Source organism: Equus caballus, chromosome 2 (assembly GCF_041296265.1).
Source record: "Equus caballus isolate H_3958 breed thoroughbred chromosome 2, TB-T2T, whole genome shotgun sequence".
Lineage (NCBI taxonomy): Eukaryota > Metazoa > Chordata > Mammalia > Perissodactyla > Equidae > Equus > Equus caballus.
Window position 1 is genome coordinate 60,191,673 of NC_091685.1, and position 24,071 is coordinate 60,215,743.

At 41.3% G+C, this 24,071-nt stretch overlaps 1 protein-coding gene across 3 annotated transcripts in view; it reads left to right on the plus strand.

The window, feature by feature from the left end:
* Nucleotides 1-24,071, plus strand: part of DOCK5 (dedicator of cytokinesis 5) — a 202,894-nt gene that overhangs the window by 31,898 nt on the left and 146,925 nt on the right. For 2 of the 3 annotated variants that reach the window (XM_023636176.2, XM_070256397.1), the window contains exon 2: nucleotides 23,111-23,194. In XM_023636176.2, coding sequence (XP_023491944.1) covers nucleotides 23,111-23,194 — 84 coding nt within the window. Of the gene's footprint in view, nucleotides 1-19,812; nucleotides 19,967-23,110; nucleotides 23,195-24,071 lie in introns of those variants that run through there. The other variant, XM_023636177.2, reaches the window with a different exon arrangement.

The window sequence follows — 24,071 nt, forward strand, 5'->3', positions numbered from 1 at the left end:
GTCTGGATTTCAGCCCACCCTCCTTCCCCAGCATCTCTTTGTGCAGCACTTAGCACCTTCCGACTTTTTCTCTTTTGTCTACTGCTGCGTCTCCAGCAACTAGAACAAGACCGGCTTGCATTCGCTTAATGTTTGTTGAATGAATGCATGAGGCATTTTTACCTTTAACATTTTTAATGCTTCCTACATGTATATAAAATACTTGAATTCTTAATATTTTTATAATAACCGATATATTAACAATTGTCTCTTTTTCACCCTATGGTAAATATTATGGATATCTTTATATCCATAAGAAAAAGAATAAAGAATTGTGTTACTCTGAATCTCATTCCCTTGCAGCTGGAAAAGGTATAAATGAACTAATAAGTCTGTCTTCAACTAGGAGAGAAACTTGAAAATAGTTCGAATGAGGGAGGATGAGCAAGAGCTTCTGGGGTCGGCATGAGGCTTCTCTCTGCAGTGGGAGATGCAGCTTCATGTTTTTTTCCTAAAATTCATTAGATACAAAAGCAGTTGGAAAGGCAATCTGTATGTTTTATAACAAATCAAATAATACAGAGATCTATAAAGAAAACGTTACTGGCTTTACCCCCACCCTGCCCCACCCAGGCCTCCTTCTCAGGCAACTGATGTTAAGAAGGTAGTCTGTCCCCCAGCTTAACAACAAAAAACTCCAAATAACCCAGTTAAAAAATAGGCAAAGGACTTGAATAGACATTTCTCCAAAGAAGATATGCAAATGGACCATAGGCACATGAAAAGATGCTCAGTATCACTAATCATTAGAGAAATGGAAAGCAAAACCAAAATGACATGTTACTTCACACCCGTTAAGGTGACTACTATCAAAAAAACAGAAAATAACAGGGTTGGCAAGGATGTGGAGAAATTGGAAGCCCTGTACCCTGTTGGTGGGGATGTGAAATGGTCCAGCCCCTATGGAAAACAGTATGGCGGTTCCTCAAAAATTAAAAAGAGAATTACCATATGATCCAGCAATTCCACTTCTGGGAATATACCCAAAGGAATTGAAAGCAGGGTCTCAAGGAGATATTTGTACACCCATGTTCGAAGTAGCGGCATTCACAATAGCCAAGAAGTGAAAGGAACCCAGGTGGCCATTGATGGATGAATGGATAAACAACATGTGGTATCTACATACAATGAATTACTGTCCAGCCTTAAAAAAGAAGGAAATTCTGACACATGCTACAACATGGCTGACAGTAAGGACATTATGCTAAGTGAAATAAGCCAGTCACAAAAAGACAAATACAGTGTGATTCCCTTTACATGAGATACCTAGAGTAGACAAATTCGTAGAAACAGAAAGTAGAATGGTGGTTACCAGGGCTGGGGGGAGGGAGAATGGAGAGTTATTGTTTAATGGGTACAGAGTTTCAGTTTTGCAAGATGAAAGAATTCAGGAGATTGGTTGCACAGCAAGGTGAATATACTGAACATTACTGAACTGGTAGACTTAAAATGATTAAAATGGGAAGTTTTATGTTATGTCTATTTTACTGCAATTAAGATTTTTTTAAAGAGTAAAATATAAAAAGAAGGTAGTCTGTACCATCCGCGCCTGTCTCAGTCCTCATACAAGCCAAATGTGTGTATAGGCTACTTTTTGCTTCCTGTTTGGTTTAAAAAAAGGGGGGGGGTTCATATTACATATATTACTCACAACTTCCTTTCCTTTTTTCTTCCTTTTTAATCTATTTAACAACATATTATGGACCTCTTTCCAGGTCAGTGAATATGGATCTGACTCAGGTGTCTTTTGAAGATGACTGCAGCCATGTGTCGCTTAACGAAGGAGATACTTTCTGAGAAATCTGTCCTTAGCCGATTTTGTCATTGTGCGAACATCATAGAGTGTAGTTACACAAACCTAGATGGTTTAGCCTACCACACACCTAGGCCATGTAGTACGCATCTTGTGAGATGACCGTTGTATATGCGGTTCAGCATTGACCAAAACATTGTTATGCGGCACATAACTAATTATCCATAGGATGTGTGTACTAAGATTTATTTAATGTTTCCTTTTTTCTGAACCTGCAGGTTATTTCCAGTTTGGTTGCAACTATAAACAATGATGCAATAAACACCTTTATTTGTATTTGCTTATGTACCGATGCTTTTATTTCTGCTGAATTCCAAAAGTAATTGCGAAGTCAAGAGTATTGTCAGATTGTTTTCCAAAAACTTTATAGCACTTCACCTTCACACCCGTGCTTTATGAGATGTCAGCTTGCTGACCTCCCTGCTAGTGCTAGATGTTGCAATCTGCTGGTGGATAATGGTTTGCTAATGATACAGTCGTGTGCTGCATCATGACGTTTCGGTCAACGACGGACCGCGTATGTGACAGTGGTCCCATTAAATTATAATGGAGCTGAAAAATTCCTGTTGCCTAGTAGTGTCGTAGCTGTCGTAAAGTCATAGCGCACTGCATTCCTCACGTGTGTGTTGATGCTGGTGTGAACAAACCTACTGCGCTGCCAGTTGTATAAAAGTATAGCACATACAATTATGTACAGTATGTCATACTTGATAATAAGCGACTATGTTACTGGCTTATGTATTTACTATATTATACTTTTCATCATTATTTTAGAGTGTACTCTTTCTACTTATTAAAAAAAAATTTACTGTAAAACAGTGTGTGTGTTACAGTGGCAGCAGCCTCATACATCTCGTGTTTACTATGTGTCTTGATTGCATCGTTCTCTCTTGTGCTTGATTTAGTCTCATGTTGTTTTGTTCTTCATGGCCTCTAAGTGTACAAAATCCACTGCTGATGTTGCCGGTAAGAGTGCATGTCTACTGATTGACCTGGAAAGGAAATTTAAAGTGATTAAGGACTAGGAAGGTGGAAAATCAGTGATGGTTATTGCTCACCAGTCAGGCATGTCCCATTCCACCATAGCTACCATCTTGAAGACCAAGAGCAAAGTGACAGAAGCTTTTAAAGGATCTGCTTCATTGAAAGCAGCAAGACTAACAACAATTTGAGAAGAGCGTCTATCAGACATGGAGAAACTTGTAATGACCTGGACTGAAGACCAGGCACAGAAGTGTCTTCCTCTCAGCAGCATGATGATCACAGCAAAAGCAAAAAGTTTGTTTGCAATGTTGAAAGAAAACGCTGGGCCTGACCATAATGTTGAATTTACTGCCAGCTCTGGGTGGTTTAAATGATTCAAGAATCGGGTTAATCATTACATAATGTGAAAGTGAGTGGTGAGTGTGTGAGTGCTGATGTGAAGACAACTGAAGAGTTTTTGGAAACTCTAGATAAGCTGATTGTGGAGGAAATTTACTTGCCAGAGCAAATATTCAGTATGAATGAAACCTTCTTATTCTGGAAATGAATGCCTGAAACGACTTTCATCTGTAAGGAGGCCAAGTCAACGCCAGGTTTCAAGGCTTTTAAGGACGGGATAACAGTCTTGCTTGGGGGCAATGTTGGCGGCTACAAATGGAAACCCTTTGTGGTCTGGCACAGGGAAAACCCCAAGGGCTTCATACATATCAATAAGCACACATTGCCGGAGTACTATAGGAGCAATACGACGTTGTGGATGACCCAGCTCCTCTCCCAAGATTCCCTACTGAATTGCTCTATCAGCAAAATGAAGATGTACTGTTTGGAGAATAAAGTATCTCTCAAGATTTTGTTTATTGTTGATAATGCTCTCAGATATCCTCTTTTTATTGGTGATCTTCATCCCGACATCAGAGTGGTGTTTCTCCCTTCAAACACTACCTCTTTGATCCAGCCAATGGATCAAGGAGTTCTAGCAGCTTTTAAGGCCTACTGCCTGAGGAAGACCTTTGCTCTGCTATTGCTGCAACTGATGAAGACAGTGATGCAGTTCTGGAAGGATTACAATATCTATGACTGCATCAAGAACCTTGCTTGGGCTGAGGGTGATGCCACCAAGGAGTATATGAAAGGCATCTGTAAGAAGACACTGAAGAGGTTCATTTATGACTTCAGAGGATTTGCCAAGGGTGAGGAGGTTGCAAAAATCAACAAGGCTGTGGTGAAGATAGTAAGCAACTTTACCCTGGGTGTGGATGAGGATGACACTGAGGAGCTCCTAGAGGTGGCTCCTGAGGAACTGACCAATGAGGAGTTGTTGGAACTGGAGCAGGAACACGTAGCTGGAGAAGAGGCATGAGAAAAGGAAAACTACAGGTAAAGAAAAAGAAGAACCTTCAATAAAATGCACACTGGAGCATTTAGCAGAAGCTTTTGTAGACCTCAACAATCTCCTTAAAAAGTTTGAAAACATGGACCCCAACACTGAAAGGTTTTCCTTAACAAAGAAGAAGGTTCATGGTGCATTATCTGCTTACAAGCAAATCTATGATGAGTAAAAGAAACAAACCAAGCAGGCCACCATGAACGTATTTCTGAAAAGAGTGACACCTCCTCAAGAAGAGTCTCAGGCAGATCCTTCAGGAGTATTCCAGAAGATGCATTGTTATCCTAGGAGATGACAGCTCCACGCGTGTTATTGCCCCTGAAGACTGCCAGTGGGACAAGATGTGGAGGTGCAAGACAGTGATATTGATGATCTTGACTCTGTATAGGGCAGGCTAATGTGAGTGTTTGTGTGTTAGTTTTTTTTAACAAACAAGCTTAAAAAGTAAAAAAAACATTTTTAAATAGAAAAAAGCTATAGAATGAGGATATAAAGAAAGAAAATATTTTTGTACAGCTGTGCAATGTTTTAAGCTATGTTATTACAGAAAAGTCAGAAAAGTTGGAAAATTTTCAATTTATAAAGTAAAGTTACAGCAAGCTAAGGTTAATTTATTATTGAACAAAGAAAAATATTTTTTTAATAAATTTAGTGTAGCCTGAGTGTACAGCGTTGATAAAGTCTGCAGGAGTGTCCAGTAATGTCCTAGGCCTGCATAGCCACTCACCACCCACTCACTGACTCACCCAGAGCAACTTCCAGGTCTGCAAGCTCCATTCCTGCTAAGCGCCCTAAACAGGTGTACCATTTTTTATCTTTTATACCATGTTTTTACTGTATGTTTTCTATGTTTAGATATACAAATGCTCACCATTGTGTTTCAGCTGCCTACAGTATTCAGTCTGGCCACATGCCATACAGGTTTGTAGCCTAGGAGCAATCAGCTCTACTCCGTAGCCTAGGTGTGCAGCAGGCTTTACCATCAAGGTTTGTGTAAGTGCACTCTATGATGTTCGCACAACGACAACATCGCCTACTGATGCATTTCTCAGAAAATATCCCTGTGGGGAAGTGATGCGTGACTGTATTTTTCAAACTTGTAGTTGTGAAGTTGAGTATCTTTTAAAAATATGCTAGCTCTTTATGTGTTTATTTTTTATTGATTTTTTTTTAAAGATTGGCGCCTGAGCTAATATCTGTTGCCAGTCTTCTTTTTTGTTTTTTCTTCTTCTCCCTGAAGCCCCCCAGTACTTAGTTGTATATTCTAGTTGCAGGTCCTGGTTATGCTATGTGGGACGCCACCTCAGCGTGGCCTGATGAGTGGTGCTAGGTCCACACCCAGGATCCCAAGTGGCGAAACCCTGGGCTGCTGAAGTGGAGCATGTGAACTTAACCACTTGACCCTGGGACCAGCCCAAAAATATGCTAGCTCTTTACATTTGTTTGATTGTGGCGGGGGGGGGGGGGGGGGGGGGGGGGGGGGGGGGGCGGGTAAGATAGGGAGTCTAATTTTGTTTTCTTTCAGATGAATAGCCAATTATGGCAGCACTGTTTATTAAATCATTCTTTCCCAGTAAATTAAAATGGCATTATCATATGTATTTGGATATTTTTCTGGATTGGTTGATACAATTTATTTTCTATTTTTGAATATATAGAAACTTTATAGGAAGTTTTAATGTGTGGAAGGAACATTCCTTACCATTTTCCCTTTTCAGAATTTTCTTATCACTTCTCAGATATCTCCAAATCCTTGTGAACGTTCAAACCATTTTGTTCAGTTATTTAAAAAAAAAATCCAATTGCAATTCTGATCATTTTTACATTTATTACTTGGAATCTGGTATATGTATTTGTATACTTCCGATTGTTTTTTATGATTAAGGAAACTATAAGCCCATCACTTTCAACCAAACAATAGAGTACTAGATATGCCTTCTCTGATCTCTTGAACATGTTCACAATTTATTGTAGAAGCTTGCAGATATTTTTCCATGCTTTCAAAACATGTTGAATTATTTAACAAAACTGGGATATAATATACATACGTATTACAGCATACTTTTTTTTCCACTTAGGAAAAATTATGGACATCTTATCACTAGCTCTAATTCAATATTCATAGATACACATACTTCCTTTTTTATATAGGCTCTGTAGTATTTCATGTTAAGGACGTACTGTAATTTATTTAAGCAGTTGCTCTGGTAGATGTATCGACTATTTCTTCATCTCTCACTTTTGTGAATGTATCAGTTTGCTAGGACTGCCATAACAAAGTACCAAAGACTGGGGGGCTTAAACGACAGAAATTTATTTCTCACAGCTCTGGAGCCTAGAAGTTTGAGATCAAGGTGTCAGCAGGTTTCTTCTGAGGGCTATGAAGGAAGAATTTGTTCCAGGTCTTTCTCCTTGGCTTGTAGATGGCCGTCTTTTTCCTGTGTCTTCATATCATCTTCCCTCTGTGTGTGTCTGTGTTCATATTTTCTCTTCTTATAAGGACATCAGTCATATTGGAAGAGAGCCCATCCTAATGACCTCATTTTAACTTAATCACTCTGGTAAAGATCTTATCTCCAAATGTGGTCAAATTATGAGCTTCTAGGGGTTCATACTTAAATAAGTGATTTGGAGTGTGGGACCCAATTCAGCCATTAATAATGAATAACACCACAGTGATTATTCCTGTACATGTATCTTTGTGTGCATTTCAATAAATATGTCATAGAATAAATTACTGTAAGTGGGATTGCTATGTACATTTACAAAATTCATGTATAAAAAGCGTTGTGAAGCATTTTCTTTTTGTCTCTCTTTGTGCGAGATTGGTAATTTATTCCTTAAAGGTTATGTAGACTTCACCAGTGAGGCTGTCTGTGCAGTGAGTTTTGTTTGGAAGAAAGTTTTAATAATGATTCAATTTCATTAATAGTATGTTCAGATTTTCTATCTGTGTCAATTTTTTTTTTTTTTGGAGGAAGATTAGCCCTGAGCTAACATCTGCTGCCAGTCCTTCTCTTTTTGCTGAGGAAGCCTGGCCCTGAGCTAACATTCATGCCCATCTTCCTCTACTTTATATGTGGGACGCCTACCACAGCATGGTGTGCCAAGCGGTCCCGTGTCCACACCTGGGATCTGAACTGGTGAACCCCGGGCCACCGAGAAGCGGAACGTGTGAACTTAACCGCTGCACCACCGGGCCAGCCCCTGTATATTTTGGACAATAGTCTTTTATTAGATATGTCTTTTACCAAGAAGTTTTCCAAGTTTGTGGCTTATCTGCTCATTCTCTTGACAGTGACTTTTACAGACCAAGAGTTTTAAATTTTAATGAAGTCCAGCTTATCAATATTTTTTTCCTGGGTTGTGCTTTTGGTGTTGTATCTAAAAAGTCATCATCAAACCCAGGGTCATCTAGATTTCCTCCTGTGTTATCTTCCAGGTGTTTTATAGTTTTGCATTGTACACTTAGGTCTAAGATCCATTTTGAGTTAATTTTTGTGGAGTGTGACGTCTGTGTCTAAATTCATTCTGTCTGCATGTGGTTGTCCGGTTGTTCCAGTACCAGTTGTTGAAAAGACTGTCATGTCTCTGTTGTGTTGCTGTTACGCCTTTGTCAAAGAACAGCTGACTGTATTTGTGTGGGTCTGTTTCTGAGCTCTCTGTTCTGTTTCACTGATCTATGTATCTTTCAGCAATACTACACTGTATTGATTACTGTAGCTTTACAGTAAGTCTTGAAGTCGGGTAGTGTCAATCCTCCAACTTTGCTCTCCTTCAGAATTGTGCTGGCTGTTCTGGATTTTTTGCCTCTCCATATAATCTTTACAATCATTTTGTCAATATCCACAAATTAACTGGCTGGGATTTTGATTAGGATTGCATTGAATGTAGATAGATCAAGTTGGGAAGAACTGACATTTTGACAGTATTGAGCCTTCCTATCCATGAACATGGAATATCTCTCCACTTATATAGTTCTTTTTTGATTTCATTCATCAGCGTTTTGGTGTTTTCCTCATATAGGTCTTGTACGTATTTTGTTGGATTTATACCAAAGTATTTCCTTTTGGGAGTTGCTAATATGAATGGTATTGTTTTAATTGCAAATTCCATTTGTTCATTGCTGGTATATAGGAAAGTGATTGGCTTTTGTATATTAATCTTGTGTCCTACAACTTTGCTGTATTTGCTTGTTGGTTCCAGGAGTTTGTTTGTTTGTTTTTTTAGATACTTTGGATTTTCTATGTAGGTGATTATGTCATTTGCAAACAAAGACAGTTTTATTTCTTCTCTCCCAATCTATATGCCATTTTTATCCTTTTCTTATCCTGTTGCATTAGCTAGGGCTTTCAGTACAGTGTTGAAAAGGAGTGGTGAGAGGGGACATCCTTGACTTGTTTAATAGGAAAACTAGTTTCTCACCATTCAGTATGCTGCTAACTGTAGGGTGTTTGTAGAAATTTATCAAGTTGAGGAAGTGCCCCTTTATTTTTAGATTACTGAGATTTTTTTTTATCATGAATTGATAAATTGGTTCTGGTACCAATCCCAGTGTAGGGGAGTGGTTTCCCATACCGCCACCAGCAAGCACCAGCTTGGTGTCCCACAATTCAACTCAGTTCTGATACTATCTACCCGGGGATAGTGTCAGATTCCACAGATTACAGGTTCAGTCCTACAGGACTGCCACTCCTCTTCAGATACCAGTTGCAAGCCCAGGCTGTTACCTGAGCTTCTGAGTGACTGGCTGTAAATCAGAGATTCCCACGACCTCCTCCTTGGGTTCGAATAATTTGCTAGAGGGGCTGACAGAACTCAGAGAAACATTTTGCTTACTAGATTACTGATTTATATAAAAGGATATAATTCAGGAACACCCAAATGAAAGAGAAGCGTAGGGCCTGGTATGTGGGAAGGCGCGTAGAGCTTCCTTGCCCTCTCCAGGAGAGCTACTCTCCCAGCATCTATCTCCGCATGCTCACCAACCTGGAAGCTCTCCAGACCCTGTACTTTAGAGATTTTGTGGAGGCTTCATCCTGTAGACATGATCGATCACTATGTTTTCAGCCCTTCTCCCTTTTCAAGAGATTGGAGGGTGAAGCTGAAAATTACAAGCTTCCAACCATGATTTGGTCTTTCCAGGGAGTAGCCCTCATCCAGAAGCCATCCAGGAGCCCACCCGGAGTGGCCTCGTTAGAACAAAAGACACTCCTATCACCCTGCAAATAACAAGAGTTTTAGAAGCACTGTGTCAGGAACTGGGGTCAAAGACCAAATATTAGAACAAAGATGCTTCTTGTGCTCTTATCACTTAAGAAATTACAAGGGTTTTAGGAGCTCTGTGCCATAAATGGGGATGAAGAGCAAATTTATTTCTTATTATAAATCATAATATCACAAATGCTTACTGGATTTTGTCAAACGGTTTTTGGCATTTATTAATATGATCATGCCAGTATGCTGTAATTTTTTCCCTTGCTTGTGATTCATTTTCTCTGTCATTTTATGGCCTTTTGTACTATGGGAGTTTAAATTTTTTTCTGACCAAATTTGCAGTCTTTTTTGCAGTCTAGCCTGGCCATCAGCTAAGAAAGGCTTTTCTTTTTATAAAGTTATAAATATATTACCCTGTATCCTTTTTTTAGTACTTTTATGATTTTATTTTATTTATTTATTTTTTTGAGGAAGATTAGCCCTGAGCTGACATCTGCCGCCAATCCTCCTCTTTTTACTGAGGAAGACTGGCCCTGAGCTAACATCTATGCCCGTCTTCCTCTACTTTATATGTGGGACGCCTGCCACAGCATGGCTTGATAAGTGGTGGGTAGGTCCGCACCCGGGATCCGAATTGGCGAACCCTGGGCTGCTGAAGTGGAACGTGCAAACTTAACCACTGTGCCACCAGGCCAGCCCTCATTTTAGTTTTTGTATTGAATCCCTAATCTGTCTAAAATTTGTTTTCATATGTAGTGTGAAGGCACATCAAACTTATCTTTTTCTCTATCCAGTAAAGCAATTATTTAGGCAATATTTATTGAATAAATTATTTCTACTCCCTCTTGTTTGAATTGGCAGTTTTATCATTTACTACTTTCCTATATTCAAGTCTATTTCTGGATTTTAAAAATTCTTTTCAACTGATCTATTTATTCTGAACAATCACCTTGGTTTCACTACTGTAGCTTTTTAAAAAAATGTGTTGGGACAAGTCTCCCTTTGTTAATTCTGCATTTAAAAAATATTCTTACTTTTTTTCACACATTTCTTCTTCCAGATGAACTTCATTATCATTTATATATCAAATCTTTAAAAACCCATTGGGATTTTAATTGGAATTTAATTTAGCATCTGTTTTATTTAGAGCTTTGAGATTTATTGAGATCTAATAGTATATCTTTTCTTAGGGGAACATGGGATGTTTCTGCTTACTTGGGTCTTCTTTGTGTTCTCCAATCTTTTGAACAAAAAGGTTTTGACCCCCAAATTCTAAACTCAGCTGAACTTGAAGGCAACAGAAGTTCACAGATGCAAGAGCCAAGAAAGAGTGCCACATATATGCTCAACTTAAATGAATGACTTGGAGAGTGTCTTAGTCCGTTTGGGCTGCTACAACAGACTGGGTGGCTTGTAAACAGCAGAAATTTATTGCTCACGATTCTGGAGGCTGGAAGTCAGATCAGGGTGCCAGCATGGTTGGGTTCTGGCCCTCTCCCGAGTTGTAGACTTCTATAGTATCCTCTCATGGTGGAAGAGGCGACAGAGCTCTGTGGGTTCTCTTATAAGACACTAATCCTATTCACAAGGATTTCACTGTCATGACTTTGTCACCTCCCAAAGGCCCCACCTACCAATACCATCACCTTTGGGGGCTGGGATTTCAACATAATGAATTTTGGAGAGACACAAGCATTCAGACCATAGTAGAGATTTACTCTAGACAACCTAAGGATCAACCCAAAAAATGTAAGAATGAGGAAATAATGCTATAAAAAGACTAGTGGTAAATCAGAAACCAATTAGACATAAGAGTACACACGACTAATTGTTTTAAATATAGATACAAAATAGCATCCAAGAGTACTTTTTGAAAAAGTACATAAATAATAATGATCCATTAACTATGTATTATGCAATGAAACTGCCAGATTATGTGAACAACTAGGAAGTGGTTTGAGGAGAGCTCTGAGGATGTGAAAGGGTCCTGATTGATTAACGTCTCCTTAAAGGTTTTGATAATTAAGGTAGGTAAGTTCAAGAGGTTTTTTTAAAGTGGTGAAGCAATTGCAAGTAGAATGAAGTTTTCTGTTAAAATGTTTAAAAATCAAGGTATAAATTACATACAGTAAAATTCACCTTTTTTAGTGCCTAGATCTGTGAATTTTGACAAACCCATTCCATGGAATACTTGCATCACTCACAAAATTTTTCCCGCACCCCTTTCTAGTCACGCCCCTTCCAACCCCAGCTCTTGGCGCCCATGGGTCTGTCTTCCTCCCGTGTAGTGTGACCTTTTCCAGGCTGCTGCCTACATGGAATCACATGGCGTGTGTGTCCTCTTCGGTTTGGCTTGTGTCACTTAACGGAATGCGTTTGAGAGGCAGTCAATAGTTGTTCCTTTCTGTTGCTGAGTAGAGTTCCGCTGTATGGATGTACCACAGCGTGTTGATTCATTTTCTTGTTGAAGGGCATTTGAACTTTTTCCAATTTTTGACAAATACAAGTAAAGCCTTTCTATAAAGAGAATTACCTTATAGTACCAGAAGGGAAAACAGAAACCAGAATCCCCAGAGCAAGAGAGAGAAAGCAAAACAAACACCAGAAAATAGAAAGCATAAAGTATGATGACGAAAAGGAGATTCAAATATTTCTGACAAAAACAGTATTGTTAAACTTCCCCTTAGATGACAGAGAATTGAGAGGGGGAAAAATGGCTCTCAGCTTAGGCAACTAACTTTACCCCTTTCGTGATTTCTTGAAAGGGCCAAAGAACTATCAAGATAGAGAGAACCCAGACTTGGCCCTGTTTGTTAGGGAGCTGTGCTGTCCATATCCTCCATCCTTGACACGTTTTCACATATCACATGCCCACAAATGCCTCACTCCACACTCACGTCTCCAACCCACCCCCTTGCCCCAGGGGAAATTTTTACAATATCAGAGCATAGTATAGGTAAAGAGAAAACCCAAAGTATAGGAAGAAAAAAACTGTCTGTCTACAGTGGTGTATAGATGGGACCTGTACAGTGTTGTGCCCGCGGGACCTGTAGAGTGTTGTGTAGGCGGGACCTGTAGGGTGGTGTCGGACGGGACCTGACTAAAGGATGCTATTGGGAACACTCTGAGCTCCCTTTTGAGGAGCTTCAGTGAGGGAGAAAAGCTCTTATAATTTATATAAGTAGAAACTAATCTACACAGGTCCTCTTTTGTCTCTGTTGAGCAACCCCCTTCACGAAGGCCAGTGTCAAGAACCTTACGGGCACATGAGCCTCTGGTGTGGGACTCCTCTTTGCATTGAGCCCCAGGAGCGACCTGGGCAGGTCACATCACACAGCAGCGTGTGTTGGTGAAGCTCTGAATTGCTTGGAAAAGGCCGAGCGTTGTGACCCCTGACGTGGCGAAGCCTTTGAGGGCTGGGAAATTCGGGACAAGCTTTGTTGAGTTGGCCTTTTGTAAGCTTACTTTATGGATAGGATTTGGTCAAATGGAGGAAAGTAGAGAGGGCCATTCGAGCAAGAGGATCACCAAAGAAGACTCAGACAGGATCGAGCTTTGAAAATTCTGAAATCGTATGCATCAGTAGAAAATCGGAAGATTTTTGAGCTGGGGGTAAGACGTTATACGTAGTGTTAAAAAAGTATTGGAGTGACATGGTTATGCAGAATAGTGTTATAATACCAATAACAGCTAGTTTCCCCTGTGGGGAGTGTTTCGTAGAAGTGTAATTTAATCTCCACAATAGCCCTATGACATAATTGTTATTACCTGTCCCATTTTATACGTGAGGAGAGACTGGAGGCAGGGGCATCGGTTAAGACTGGAATGTAGTAATCCAAGTTCAACAGGATGAAGGAAAGACTAAAATGGTGGGAGTGGAGGTGGACAGTAGCAAGGCTAAGATGATTCTGTAGTGTCAAGCCTGAGTCACTCAGAGAATAAAGTCCCCAGTCATCTCACTGAAATAGAACGATCTTTGGTTTTTCTCCTTAACTGTACTATGCTCTGAAACTGTAAAAACTTTCCTCTGGGACGGGGCGTGGGTTGGAGTTGTGAGCGGGGAGTGAGGGGGGTGTGTGTATGTGATATGTGCAACTTGTCATAAAATGTCTTGCTTTTTGGTGTACCTGATTTTGTCCTTCTCTGTTTGTGGTTTACAGTAAGTGGAAGCAGAAGCTGGAACTGTAACACTTTCCATTTGGAGCAAATATAAGTACTGTAGGTCGTGGCTTCCTCACCAATTCATTATATTGAAATAAAATATAACATGCTAGTATGGAGGACCAGGAAATATATTTTCCACTAGTTTTAGAGTGATTTCTATTTTTAAATGCCAGAAAACAAGCAAGCCTAGACTTCTGGTTGGAAAAATATTTTGCTATTAACATTTAGATTGTGTTGTAAGCTACGTTGTTATATTTTATGAACGATGTTTTCTTTTCATGAACATTCGTGCCTAAAGTATTTTAATGCTTTGGGGATAACTGGAGAGGCATGTTGAATTTGCAAAACTTTTCTGCTCTACCTTTGGTTATTTTCAAATGTATGTGAAAAGAAGCGTAATTCAGGTGAATTTTTCTAAATGTAAGTGATAATAGTGAAATACAATCTGAAATTTTTAGATTTTTTCCTTTGTTCTAAAATTAAATCGTAGAAATACTGTATTCACCTTTCTTCGGACTGGAGGAAGAAATGAGATTGAACAGACTTTTCCATATTTTGGTCTTTGCAGGTGGGACCAGCACAGCCTTTGGTCTCGGGCTGGTTTAGTCGCCCTACCAAGGCGACCGTCGTCTCCGTACTCAGCCCACTGGCGCCATATGCCAGGGTGTCTCGACTCTGCTGGTGGAGAATGTGAACTGTGCCCAGCCCTGTGTGCGGGGTGGGAATTTCCTCCTGTTCTTTGTTCCGGCCGTTCTTTTCGTGGCCCTTGGAGTTTTCTTCACGTGCGTGCTGACCAGTCACCAGCTGCAGGCTCCTGCGGCCCCCTCCTCGCCGATTCTCCACCCTGCACCTGCTAGCCGCCTTGACCTCTCCGCATTCTCGGCTCTCTCCCATCTCAGGGCGACTCTTGGGCTCTGTTTGGGTTTCTCCTCCCTGCACTTTTGCCTGGAGACTCTTTTCAAGCAGTAAGCAGAGGCGATTGCAGACGTAGCTCATCGGCTGCTCTTTTCTCAGCTGTTACCCTTCTGCGTTGCGTGCTGTTCAGTGTCTGAAAATCGTTGTGTCGTATATTTCTCCCATTTTTTAGATGTTTAAGACAGAATATTTAAGATGTTTAAGACAGTTCATCTGATCCGTGATGTGCTCTCTGGTCTACTGTGGCCACAAGTGGGAGTGAAATATGGATTTTTTTGCCGAAAGAAAAGTATTCCAAATTCATACTGACATTTCCAATTCAAATAAATTAGCCCAGAATTATTATGTATGTATGTGTGTGTGTGTATATATATATATATATAAATATATATTTGGACTTAATCTTTTCTCTTATGCTAAAAATCTTGGTTCCAAAGACATTACCAATACTCATTTTCATGTTTCTTCTCATTTTATTCTTGCAATAACCTAAGAAGTAGATAAAATGCGAGTTCACAAATGTCACTTTATTGATGAGGAAACTGAAGCCCGAAAAGAATAAATGGCTTGCCTGAGAATCCAGGGTGTTACTTTTTTGGCCAAGCTGTGGAAAAGTATCTTCAATGACCGGAGTATAATTTGGGTTCAGCTTCGTCTGTCACTTTTCAGCTTTACACACACACACACACACACCCCTTGGGCTTCCATTTCTTTATTTACGAAACAAGGAGATTTGAACAAATGGTTTCCCAGATCTCTTCAGCATCTGGCTTTCTCCTCAGCTGTTTGCTCTTCTCAGTCCGCTGTCCTTCCAGCCACATATACATACATTCTGTTTTCTCACTGTGCCCTCTGTGGGACGTGACTTCGGTGTATATAATACTGAAGAAGCTTGCGTTCAGTTCTGAGACCCTCCTGAATGTGAGCCATGGGGCAAGGCTTGTCCTGGAACAGGCCCCAGTTAAGAAGTAAGCCCAGGCCCAAAGCTGCCGCTCTTGTATTTGTATTTTCAGGTTGATGTTTTTAAATTGATGGGTTTTCCAGCCTGGTTGGGGATCATTCCTTTTCTCAGTGAACTGTGTTTGGTCTCAGATTCATGTGCATATGGAGAAAATAGTCACTCACATTTTAACTATCATTTCAAAGTGCTTGTTCTAGATTCCACAGTAATCTATGGCTTTTATCTTCTGATTCTCTATTCCTTAATTATGATTTCAGTTTCTCAGTTAGATGTAGTAATCTTAGATCTGACCATTTTTATCTTCGATCTGTTTAATTTTTATTTAATAAGGATGTATACCAAGAAGAAGTGATAGTAATACCTTATTCGATTGGAGGAAAGTGTTCTGGGCTCGTTAATAAGTTAATGTTTTTACTTCATCATTCAAACCCTGCCTTAGTTGCTCTCAGATTCTTTTCTTTTTTACTTTTCCTTAACAAGAAGGAGACCAATTGAAAAGAGTAGAAGCTAATAGGACTATAGGCATGAATGCCATTAGAAGGTGTCCCTTCAAAGCTATATCCAGATTGAGGGTACTACAGTGAGTGCACGATTGAGGCATCATTGGTATTCTGAATAACACCTGGGTTCCTCACTTGGCTCACTGCAGAAATGCTTGGAAGGGGCAGCAAGAAAATGGTAAAATACTGAAATATTCCCTGACTCTCATGCTGCTTCTTAGGGGAGCTCTGTACTTAGCTGCCGGCAATAAAATGGCTTTGCTGTCCTTACGGACGACACCTGCATGTATTGTCCAACAGCCTTGACCTTGGAAGGACTCTTGAGGCCATCTTGTTCTGTTAGCGCTACCATCCTTCCTGGTTCCCAGTTTGCACCAGTGATCCACTGGTTTATTGGTAAAGGTGGTCATGTCTATCTTTGAGGATGTGGGTGCCCCCATGCACCAAGTGGGAAGTTGGACAGGGCAGGAAAGGGGAAGGGAGAAAAGGGAAGGTGACTGCCATTTTCTCGTGGCTACCAGGTGTTAGTCATAGTCCTCGGGGCTCTGCATACATTCTCCTTTTGGGCTTCACACAAAACCACATGAAGAATAGACTGTTGCCTCCATTTTCTTAGAGAAGGAAGCTGTGCAGAAAAGCTCCTTGTGTTTGTTGAGCATAGATTTTTTTGTTGGTGTAATTTTAAATTCCCTTGTTTTAGCTTTCCTCCTTAAGTATCTCATGTAAACTTAATTTCATATTAATTTAAATGAGATCGTTTGTAGGTAATCCCTTGATACCAGTGAGGAAATAAATAAACCATAGTGGAGTCTGTATCTGTGAAATATCTCTCCCATTAAAGATATGTTTATCGGGGCTGGCCCCGTGGCTGAGTGGTTAAGTTCGTGCGCTCTGCTTCAGCGGCCTAGGGTTTCACCAGTTCAGATCCTGGGCACAGACATGGCACTGCTCATGAGGCCATGCTGAGGCAGCGTCCCACATGCCACAACCAGAAGGACCTACAACTAGAATATACAACTATGTACTGGGGGGCTTTGGGGAGGAGAAGAAGAAGAAGAAAAAAAGATATATTTATCTATTCTATCTATAAGTAGATGTAATCTTTAAAATAGAGATCTCTAAAGAATAACCAATAAATTGGTCATTAAATCCTATAAGAGCCTGCCCCTGTGGGTGAGACGTATAGGTCTGTGTCGTCATCTGATGGCCCCTGGCCTGGATGGTTCTGAGGAGAGACGCAGCAGGATGGTCCTCTCATCCTGAAGAGACTAGTTTGGAGCGTGATTGGAATGGTCAGCATAAAACCATAGATTTTTTACTTCATGGGGTCATACCTCCTGTTGAATCTGATTCTCTGTTCCTTGTAGTAGACTGGAAGTAAAGAGCAAAGGAACAAAGTCCACTTGCCTTCTAGGACATCGTTGCATTAAATCCAAAGTGAAGGTCAAAAATGAGATGTACCTTATTAGTTTTTACAGTTCTGATGGCTAAAGTAGGCAGATCAGGATAATGAAGAAAATGATCACTTTTGGTCATCTTTTTAATATTCGGAATAGTAGACAACTCAAATAGGAACCTCATTCTGTGTTTCCTGGATACAAGATTCTGCCAAACGGCTAATAAGAAATGTCATGTTTTAGTTATTCTTCAGGGGGTTGTAATTTGAGGGTTCAGGAAAGAACCTAATTTATTAGAAAGGTTAAATACTAGTAATCCACAGACTTTTCATCATCAGGACTGATCCTCGTTTCAGGGCCTATAAGTCTATTCTGTTGGTTTCTTGCTGCATAATCCTGAGACCTCAAATTTCTTCTCTTTTTTCCTCTCTCAGATAAGCCTGGTTTAAAAGAAAAGGCCAAATCAAAGATTTGGTAAAATGCAAACTATTTTACGTTTGTAGACATACTGTCTTGTCGACTTGGCTCTGCAAAATTACACTTTCGTGATGTAAACAGTCAGCTGCTTAGGAAGAATTCCAGCAATTCGTCTTTCTCAACCTTGCACGCAGCAGCCAGCAAGGCGATTTATAGACAGCAACTCCCTGTTCTTGTTTAATTTCCTCAGACAAAACAAGAGATTGTGGTGGTGCCTGCTAGTTCAAAATGGTACAACTTGTTTCTCTTGCCTCTTGTCATCACCTCATGAATCAGAGGATGTGGGAGGCACAGGGACCCTTACAGTCATCTGGTCCAGTGCCTGGTTTACAGATGGGAAACTGAGGCCCGTACTGAGTAACTCATTCAAGGTTGTGCTTGTGTAGGTGAGAGAGTTGAGTGTTCAATTCTGTTTGTGTAAGCCTGAGGATTTCCTTTGTTTCCGCTTTCTCTGTCTGCCTCTATAATGGTTATTCACATTCTGGGAAGAAAACGTGATCCGCTGAGTGTATGAGTTGTATGCCCGTCCTTGAAATGGCACCAGGCTAGCAGACAATGTGACCACCAGTCACTAATTTGTATGATAAAGCTTGGTTTTGGAAGTTGGATTTTCGCTTCCTGAGACAAATCTAAGGTAGACAGCACGTTGACAGTCTGTCAGGCTCTTCTCCTGGTTTCCAAGCTGTTCCAGGGCGTACCCTGGTGGACCAGCCTGGTAAAATGTGGTGGTGGATCGTCACAGGAGCAGCGTTAGGACAGTTTGTAAAGCTGGGTTACTTGGGGCGGGGCATTTTCCCCTCTGAGTCTCAGTTTCCTCATTAAATAATCTGGTACTTGGCATCCACTCCATACGTATTATATATGGAAGTGAAACCATAAAATACAACAGGAATGAGGTGTATAAAGGAGAGGGAGGGAAGGCATCGTTCTCAAATGCGTAGTTGGAATGAGTAGATGATAGCTATAACTGATTGGGAGTCTTGTTGCCCAAAGACATGAAACAGCTAGTACCAATGTCCTCTAACCCGTGACTTTTCAGTCCAGTGAGAGGCGTCGTTGAAGGGATGTGCATGCCATGTGAATCTTTGAAAGCTTGGGTTGGAAAGGCAGGTTCTCTCCTGTGTAAAAAGCAAAAACTGGCAGGAGAGGTGATTTTCATATCCTTTTCTTGAGTGGTGGGAAACCTCAGCTGCTGCTTCTGAGGAAAGGAGAAGAATCTTGGAGTTTGGGGAAGAAGTGGTGAATAACTGAATTGATTGGTGGATTTTATAAAAGTCACTGTTGTGCCTCGAGCACCTTCTTGGGGTCTAATCCAGTGCCTTGAAATGTGAAAGACACAAAAGTAATGTGTAACCAGGTCCCTCTTCATGAGGGGTTTACCTTCTGATTGGTGACAGATGATAACACAAGATCATCTGTGATTAATAACGTAAACTGTGTTGGAAGGAAAAGTTGTGGACAAGAGAGAAGAAAGAGACCCATGCAGGCTAGTAGGGAGTCAGTAGTCATTTCATTTGTCGAATTGAATTGTGAACGTGAGCTTGGATTGTTATGAAGAAAAAGAGAAGCCGTTGTTCCAGGCAGGATAAATTGTGGGTGAGCACAGAATTTAGGGGAGAGTACAAGCCTTGACTGGAGCAGAGGGTAGAGTTTGGTAGATAATGGAATCCAACGTGGATAATTAAGGCCAGAATAATTTTTGGAGAACTTTGATTCTCAGGCTTAGGAATCTAGGATTTAAGGAAACATGTTGGGTTTATGGGGGGTGTGTGTGTGTGTGTGCGTGTATTTATAACAGTCCTTGGTAGGTGTTTGTGCTTGGAGCTACCACTGCCAGGTGCTGCCTTTTAGAGCTTCTGCTTACTTTCCTGATGACTAAGAATGAGGAAGAGATGAAGCTTGGTCAATGCACAACACATTGTGACACAGCAACCTCACTACTTCCTGTTTCGATCTGAGAGCAGGTTGATTCCCTTCAAAAAGAGAGGCCGCTTGAAAAAGATGTGGCTGGAGGTGCACTCCTTCCATTCCCTGATAGATTGGCTGTGATGTAAGGAAGAGTCTCAGGTCAAGCTGCAGATACAGGACGCATTGCAGGCTCGGGAAAGAGCGGTAAGGACCCACAAGTGGCGATGACAGGGACACTTTTCTTCCCTTTTTGATGACCTTGTGGGATCTGGCAGATGGATTGAGGGACCATCCTCATGTGCTCAACAGAGCTGCAGAAGCAGGGAACATCATGGGTTCCCTGGGTCATTGGGTAGATGCATAGAACTGAATCTTTAAGGTGGGTCTTTTTTCGTGGAAGGATGCAGATCACTCCTCAAGAGGGTGAGGGCAGGAAATAAATCTACTTTTTTAAAAAACAGCTTCATTGAAGTCTAATTTACATTCACAAAATCCACCCATTTTAAGGATATAGTTCAATGAGTTTTAGTAAATCTGCAGAGCTGTGGAACCATCACCACAATCTGGTTTTTAGATGTTTCCATCTCCCCAAAAATCTCCCTGGGGCCTACTGTGCTCGGTCACCCTTCTCACCCCCTAGCCCTAGGCAACGAATAATCTGCTGTACTGTCTTTGATAGATTTGCCTATTCTGGACATTGTAAATGGAAGTCTATGTTGATGAAAATAATCCATAACCAATCTATAAATGAAAATTTGGGTGAGCTTATTCTGAGCCAAAGTGTGAGGACCATGGCCCTGGGCCTTCCTTCCCGAAGGAAGGAAGGGCACCAAAGAAGTAGGATATACAGAGTGGTAATATACCTTCGAAGAGGATGTTTCACGTATGATTGAAATGTCCCTTTTACAATAGTCATGAGACTACTCTGTTGGCACAGCAATTGATGGACATAGCAGGTAGTAGGTCTGCTGTCTTGGTGGACACAGCAGTGTGGCAGTTCTGTTGTCTCGAGCTGGGTGGTCACAGGAGAGCACAGCATCAGTTCCTAGCCTAGGGAGAGATGCTTATCCCTATGGAATTGCCAGTGTCGGGGGAAGTTGCACCTTTATGTTGAGGGCATTGTTCTTGCCATGGCAAATGTTTAAAGCAGATATACAATGCATGCTCAATGGCCATGTCAGGCCCTTTTGAAAAAACAAAGTCAGGCTGAATTAGGTTTACACCAAATGGCTTCCTTATATACTCCAACATATCCTATTGCTCGCCATTTCTGTTTGTCACCTAAGATGTGCTTTTCCCATATGGCTTTCATTTAGCATCATATATATTTTTTAAATTTATTTTTTCCTTTTTCTCCCCAAAGCCCCCCAGTACATAGTTGTATATTCTTCGTTGTGGGTCCTTCTAGTTGTGGCATGTGGGACGCTGCCTCAGCGTGGTTTGATGAGCAGTGCCATGTCCATGCCCAGGATTTGAACCAACGAAACACTGGGCCGCCTGCAGCGGAGCGCGTGAACTTAACTACTCGGCCACGGGGCCAGCTCCAGCAGCATCGTATTTTTGAAGTTCATCCATGCAGTAGCATGTGTTAATACTGTGTTCCTTTTTATTGCTGAGTAATATCCTGTTGTGTGGATATACCATATTTTATTCATTCATTCATCAGTTGATGAATTGTTGCCAGTTTCTGGCTATTGTGAATAATGCTGCCATATTGGTTTCCTATGGCTTTGGTTACAAATTACCTCAAACTTGGTGCCTTAAAACAACAGAAACTTCTTTCACAATTCTGAAGACTAGAAGTCTGAAGTCAAGGTGTTGACAGGCTGTGCTCCTTCTAGAGGCCCTAGGGAAGGTCCCGTTCCTTGCCTGTTCTAGCTCCTGGTGACTGTGGCAATCCTTGACTTGAGGTCATATTACATCATTGTCTGCCTCCATCTTCACATTGGCTTCTCTTCTCTAAGTCTGTTGAAACTCCCTCTGGCTCTCTCTTATCAGGATACATGTGATTGTATTTAGAGCCCACCCTGATAATCCAGAGAAAACTCCTCCTGTCAAGATCCTTAATTTATGGAAATTTTTTGCCACATAAGGTAACATTCACAAGTTCCAGAAATTTGATGGTAATCTTTTAGGGGGCTATTTTTCTGCCTACCACAGCAGCTGTGAATAAAGTTTTTGTGTAGGCGTGTTTTCATTTCTCTTTGTAGATAACTGGGAGTGGAATTGCTGGGTTGTATTGTAAATTCATGTTTAACTTTTTAAGAAACTGCCAAACTGTTTTCTGAAGAAGCTGTATCTTTATATTTTACATTCCCACCAGCAATGTATGAGAGTTCCAGTTTCTCCACATTGTTGCCAATTGTCTGCCTTTTAAAAATTACAACCTTTCTAGGGGGTGTGAAGTGGTATCTCACTGTGGTTTTAATTTGCATTTCCCTGATGACATTGGTGTTGAACATCTTTTCATGTGCTATTAGCCATCATATATGATTCTTGGTGAAATGTCTATTCAGAGCTCTTGCCTATCTTCACATTGGGTTATTTATAGTCTTCTTCCTTGTGAGTTATGAGAGTTTAGTCTACTGTTTTTCTCCATGTGGCCCAGTCATTGCCAGTCCGAAGGACTGTGGAGATTGAGATCACCTTGATGAGGAAGTGCTGGGACAACCCAGTTCCCCAGCGTGCTGAGAACTGGGGCAAAGCGGCCATCTCTATTGCACCCTGTGTCAGTCTGTTACTGTGTCAGCCTGTTACTGTGTCAGCCTGTTACTGGAGGTTAGATGGGACTCACAAGTGGGACCCTTTGGCTACCAATTACTGTATCAGGGAAATGGAGAGATGGCTTGTCCTATGACTTTGAGATCATAAGCTCAGTGGTGGGGTAGGCTGGCTGTTGTCTGATGAACAAGGGGACCGATCAACAGACCCCCACAGTATATTCTCATTGTAGCCTGTTTTTTTCTTTCATAAAGCTTGTCATAGTTTTAATTAAGTAGTTGTTTCTGTAATATGTTGAATATCTTTCTTCCCCTCCTAGACTATAAAAATTGCCGGGAGAGGGACCAAGTGTGTGTGTTTCGTCACTCGGTTACCAGTCTCTAACACAGTATGTGGTACCTAGTAGGCAACCAACCAGTGTTTGTTGGATGGAGGAAAGACTGTAAAATACCAGTAATAGGGGTCCAGGAGAATGTGCTCTGCTTTATAGTGGGTGATTCGCATGAAATCATTAAACAGAGGGTTATTTGTTGAATAAGTGATTCACTAACCACTGAATGTGCTATTTAGTGACTTGTATTTTCCCTGCCACTGATGCCATTTCCCCCATTTATTTCTCATTTCCAGCGATCTATAACTACAATGCCTCTCAAGATGTGGAGCTCTCCTTGCAGATTGGAGACACAGTTCACATCCTGGAGATGTATGAGGGTAAGTCTGGTTGGCCGTCTGCCAGACAGGGGGGAAGGGAAAACAGTGGAACTGACTTATTAATAAGGCCCTCAGAGCAAACATTGGCATGCTTCACTTACTTCCTGAAGGGGTGCTGGGAAAATCCAGGAAGTACTCAGGGTGTACAGTCTCATACGGAGGGTGACTTCAGAACAGCCAGCTGAACACATGAGTGCACACATGCCCAGGCACCACAATCACTGTTGGTGAGTATGTGGTGCCCAACCACCGGAGGCAGAAGGATCCGACGCAGTGCTGTGGAGCAGACACGTGGACACTGGGCTGGTGGTGGCTCGAAGGAAGCACTGCTGATTAAGTGTTTTTTCTACTCAGCACTAAATGTTGCCAGATTGGGGGAGAAATGAGGGAGAGACTGACTGGTGTTGCTGAGATTCTTTCAGAGAATTAGGTCAGCACTGCAGCAGGTCCAGAAAGCCTACTAGTGTCCTTCCTGCAACTAGGTCAGGCGAGGGAGGTGGTTCCAGTTAACCTGTAAATGGGCTGTGGGGTGCTACTCAGGACTCCTGGTTTTTCTGAAAAGCACAGGTCATGTCTGCACCCACCCCACCCCACCCCACCCCGCCTCAGGCTTCCAGCTCCAGCTCCAGCTCTCTGAATCCTAGCAGGACTCCTCCACATTCCATGGTTCTAATCCAAACTCCCAGAGCACAACAGGCCACTGAAGTTGAGAATCAAAGCAAAGAACTACCTTTAGGGCCCATTTACTCTCTCTGAAGGTTGGGATAGGAATGTGGTGGGAAGCTAGGCAGATTTTTCTCATAGAGAGAGGCTTGTTAGAACAAGAACTCGGGATTTGCAGGGTCCAGCCACACTTACAAATGCTTATGATGGTGGA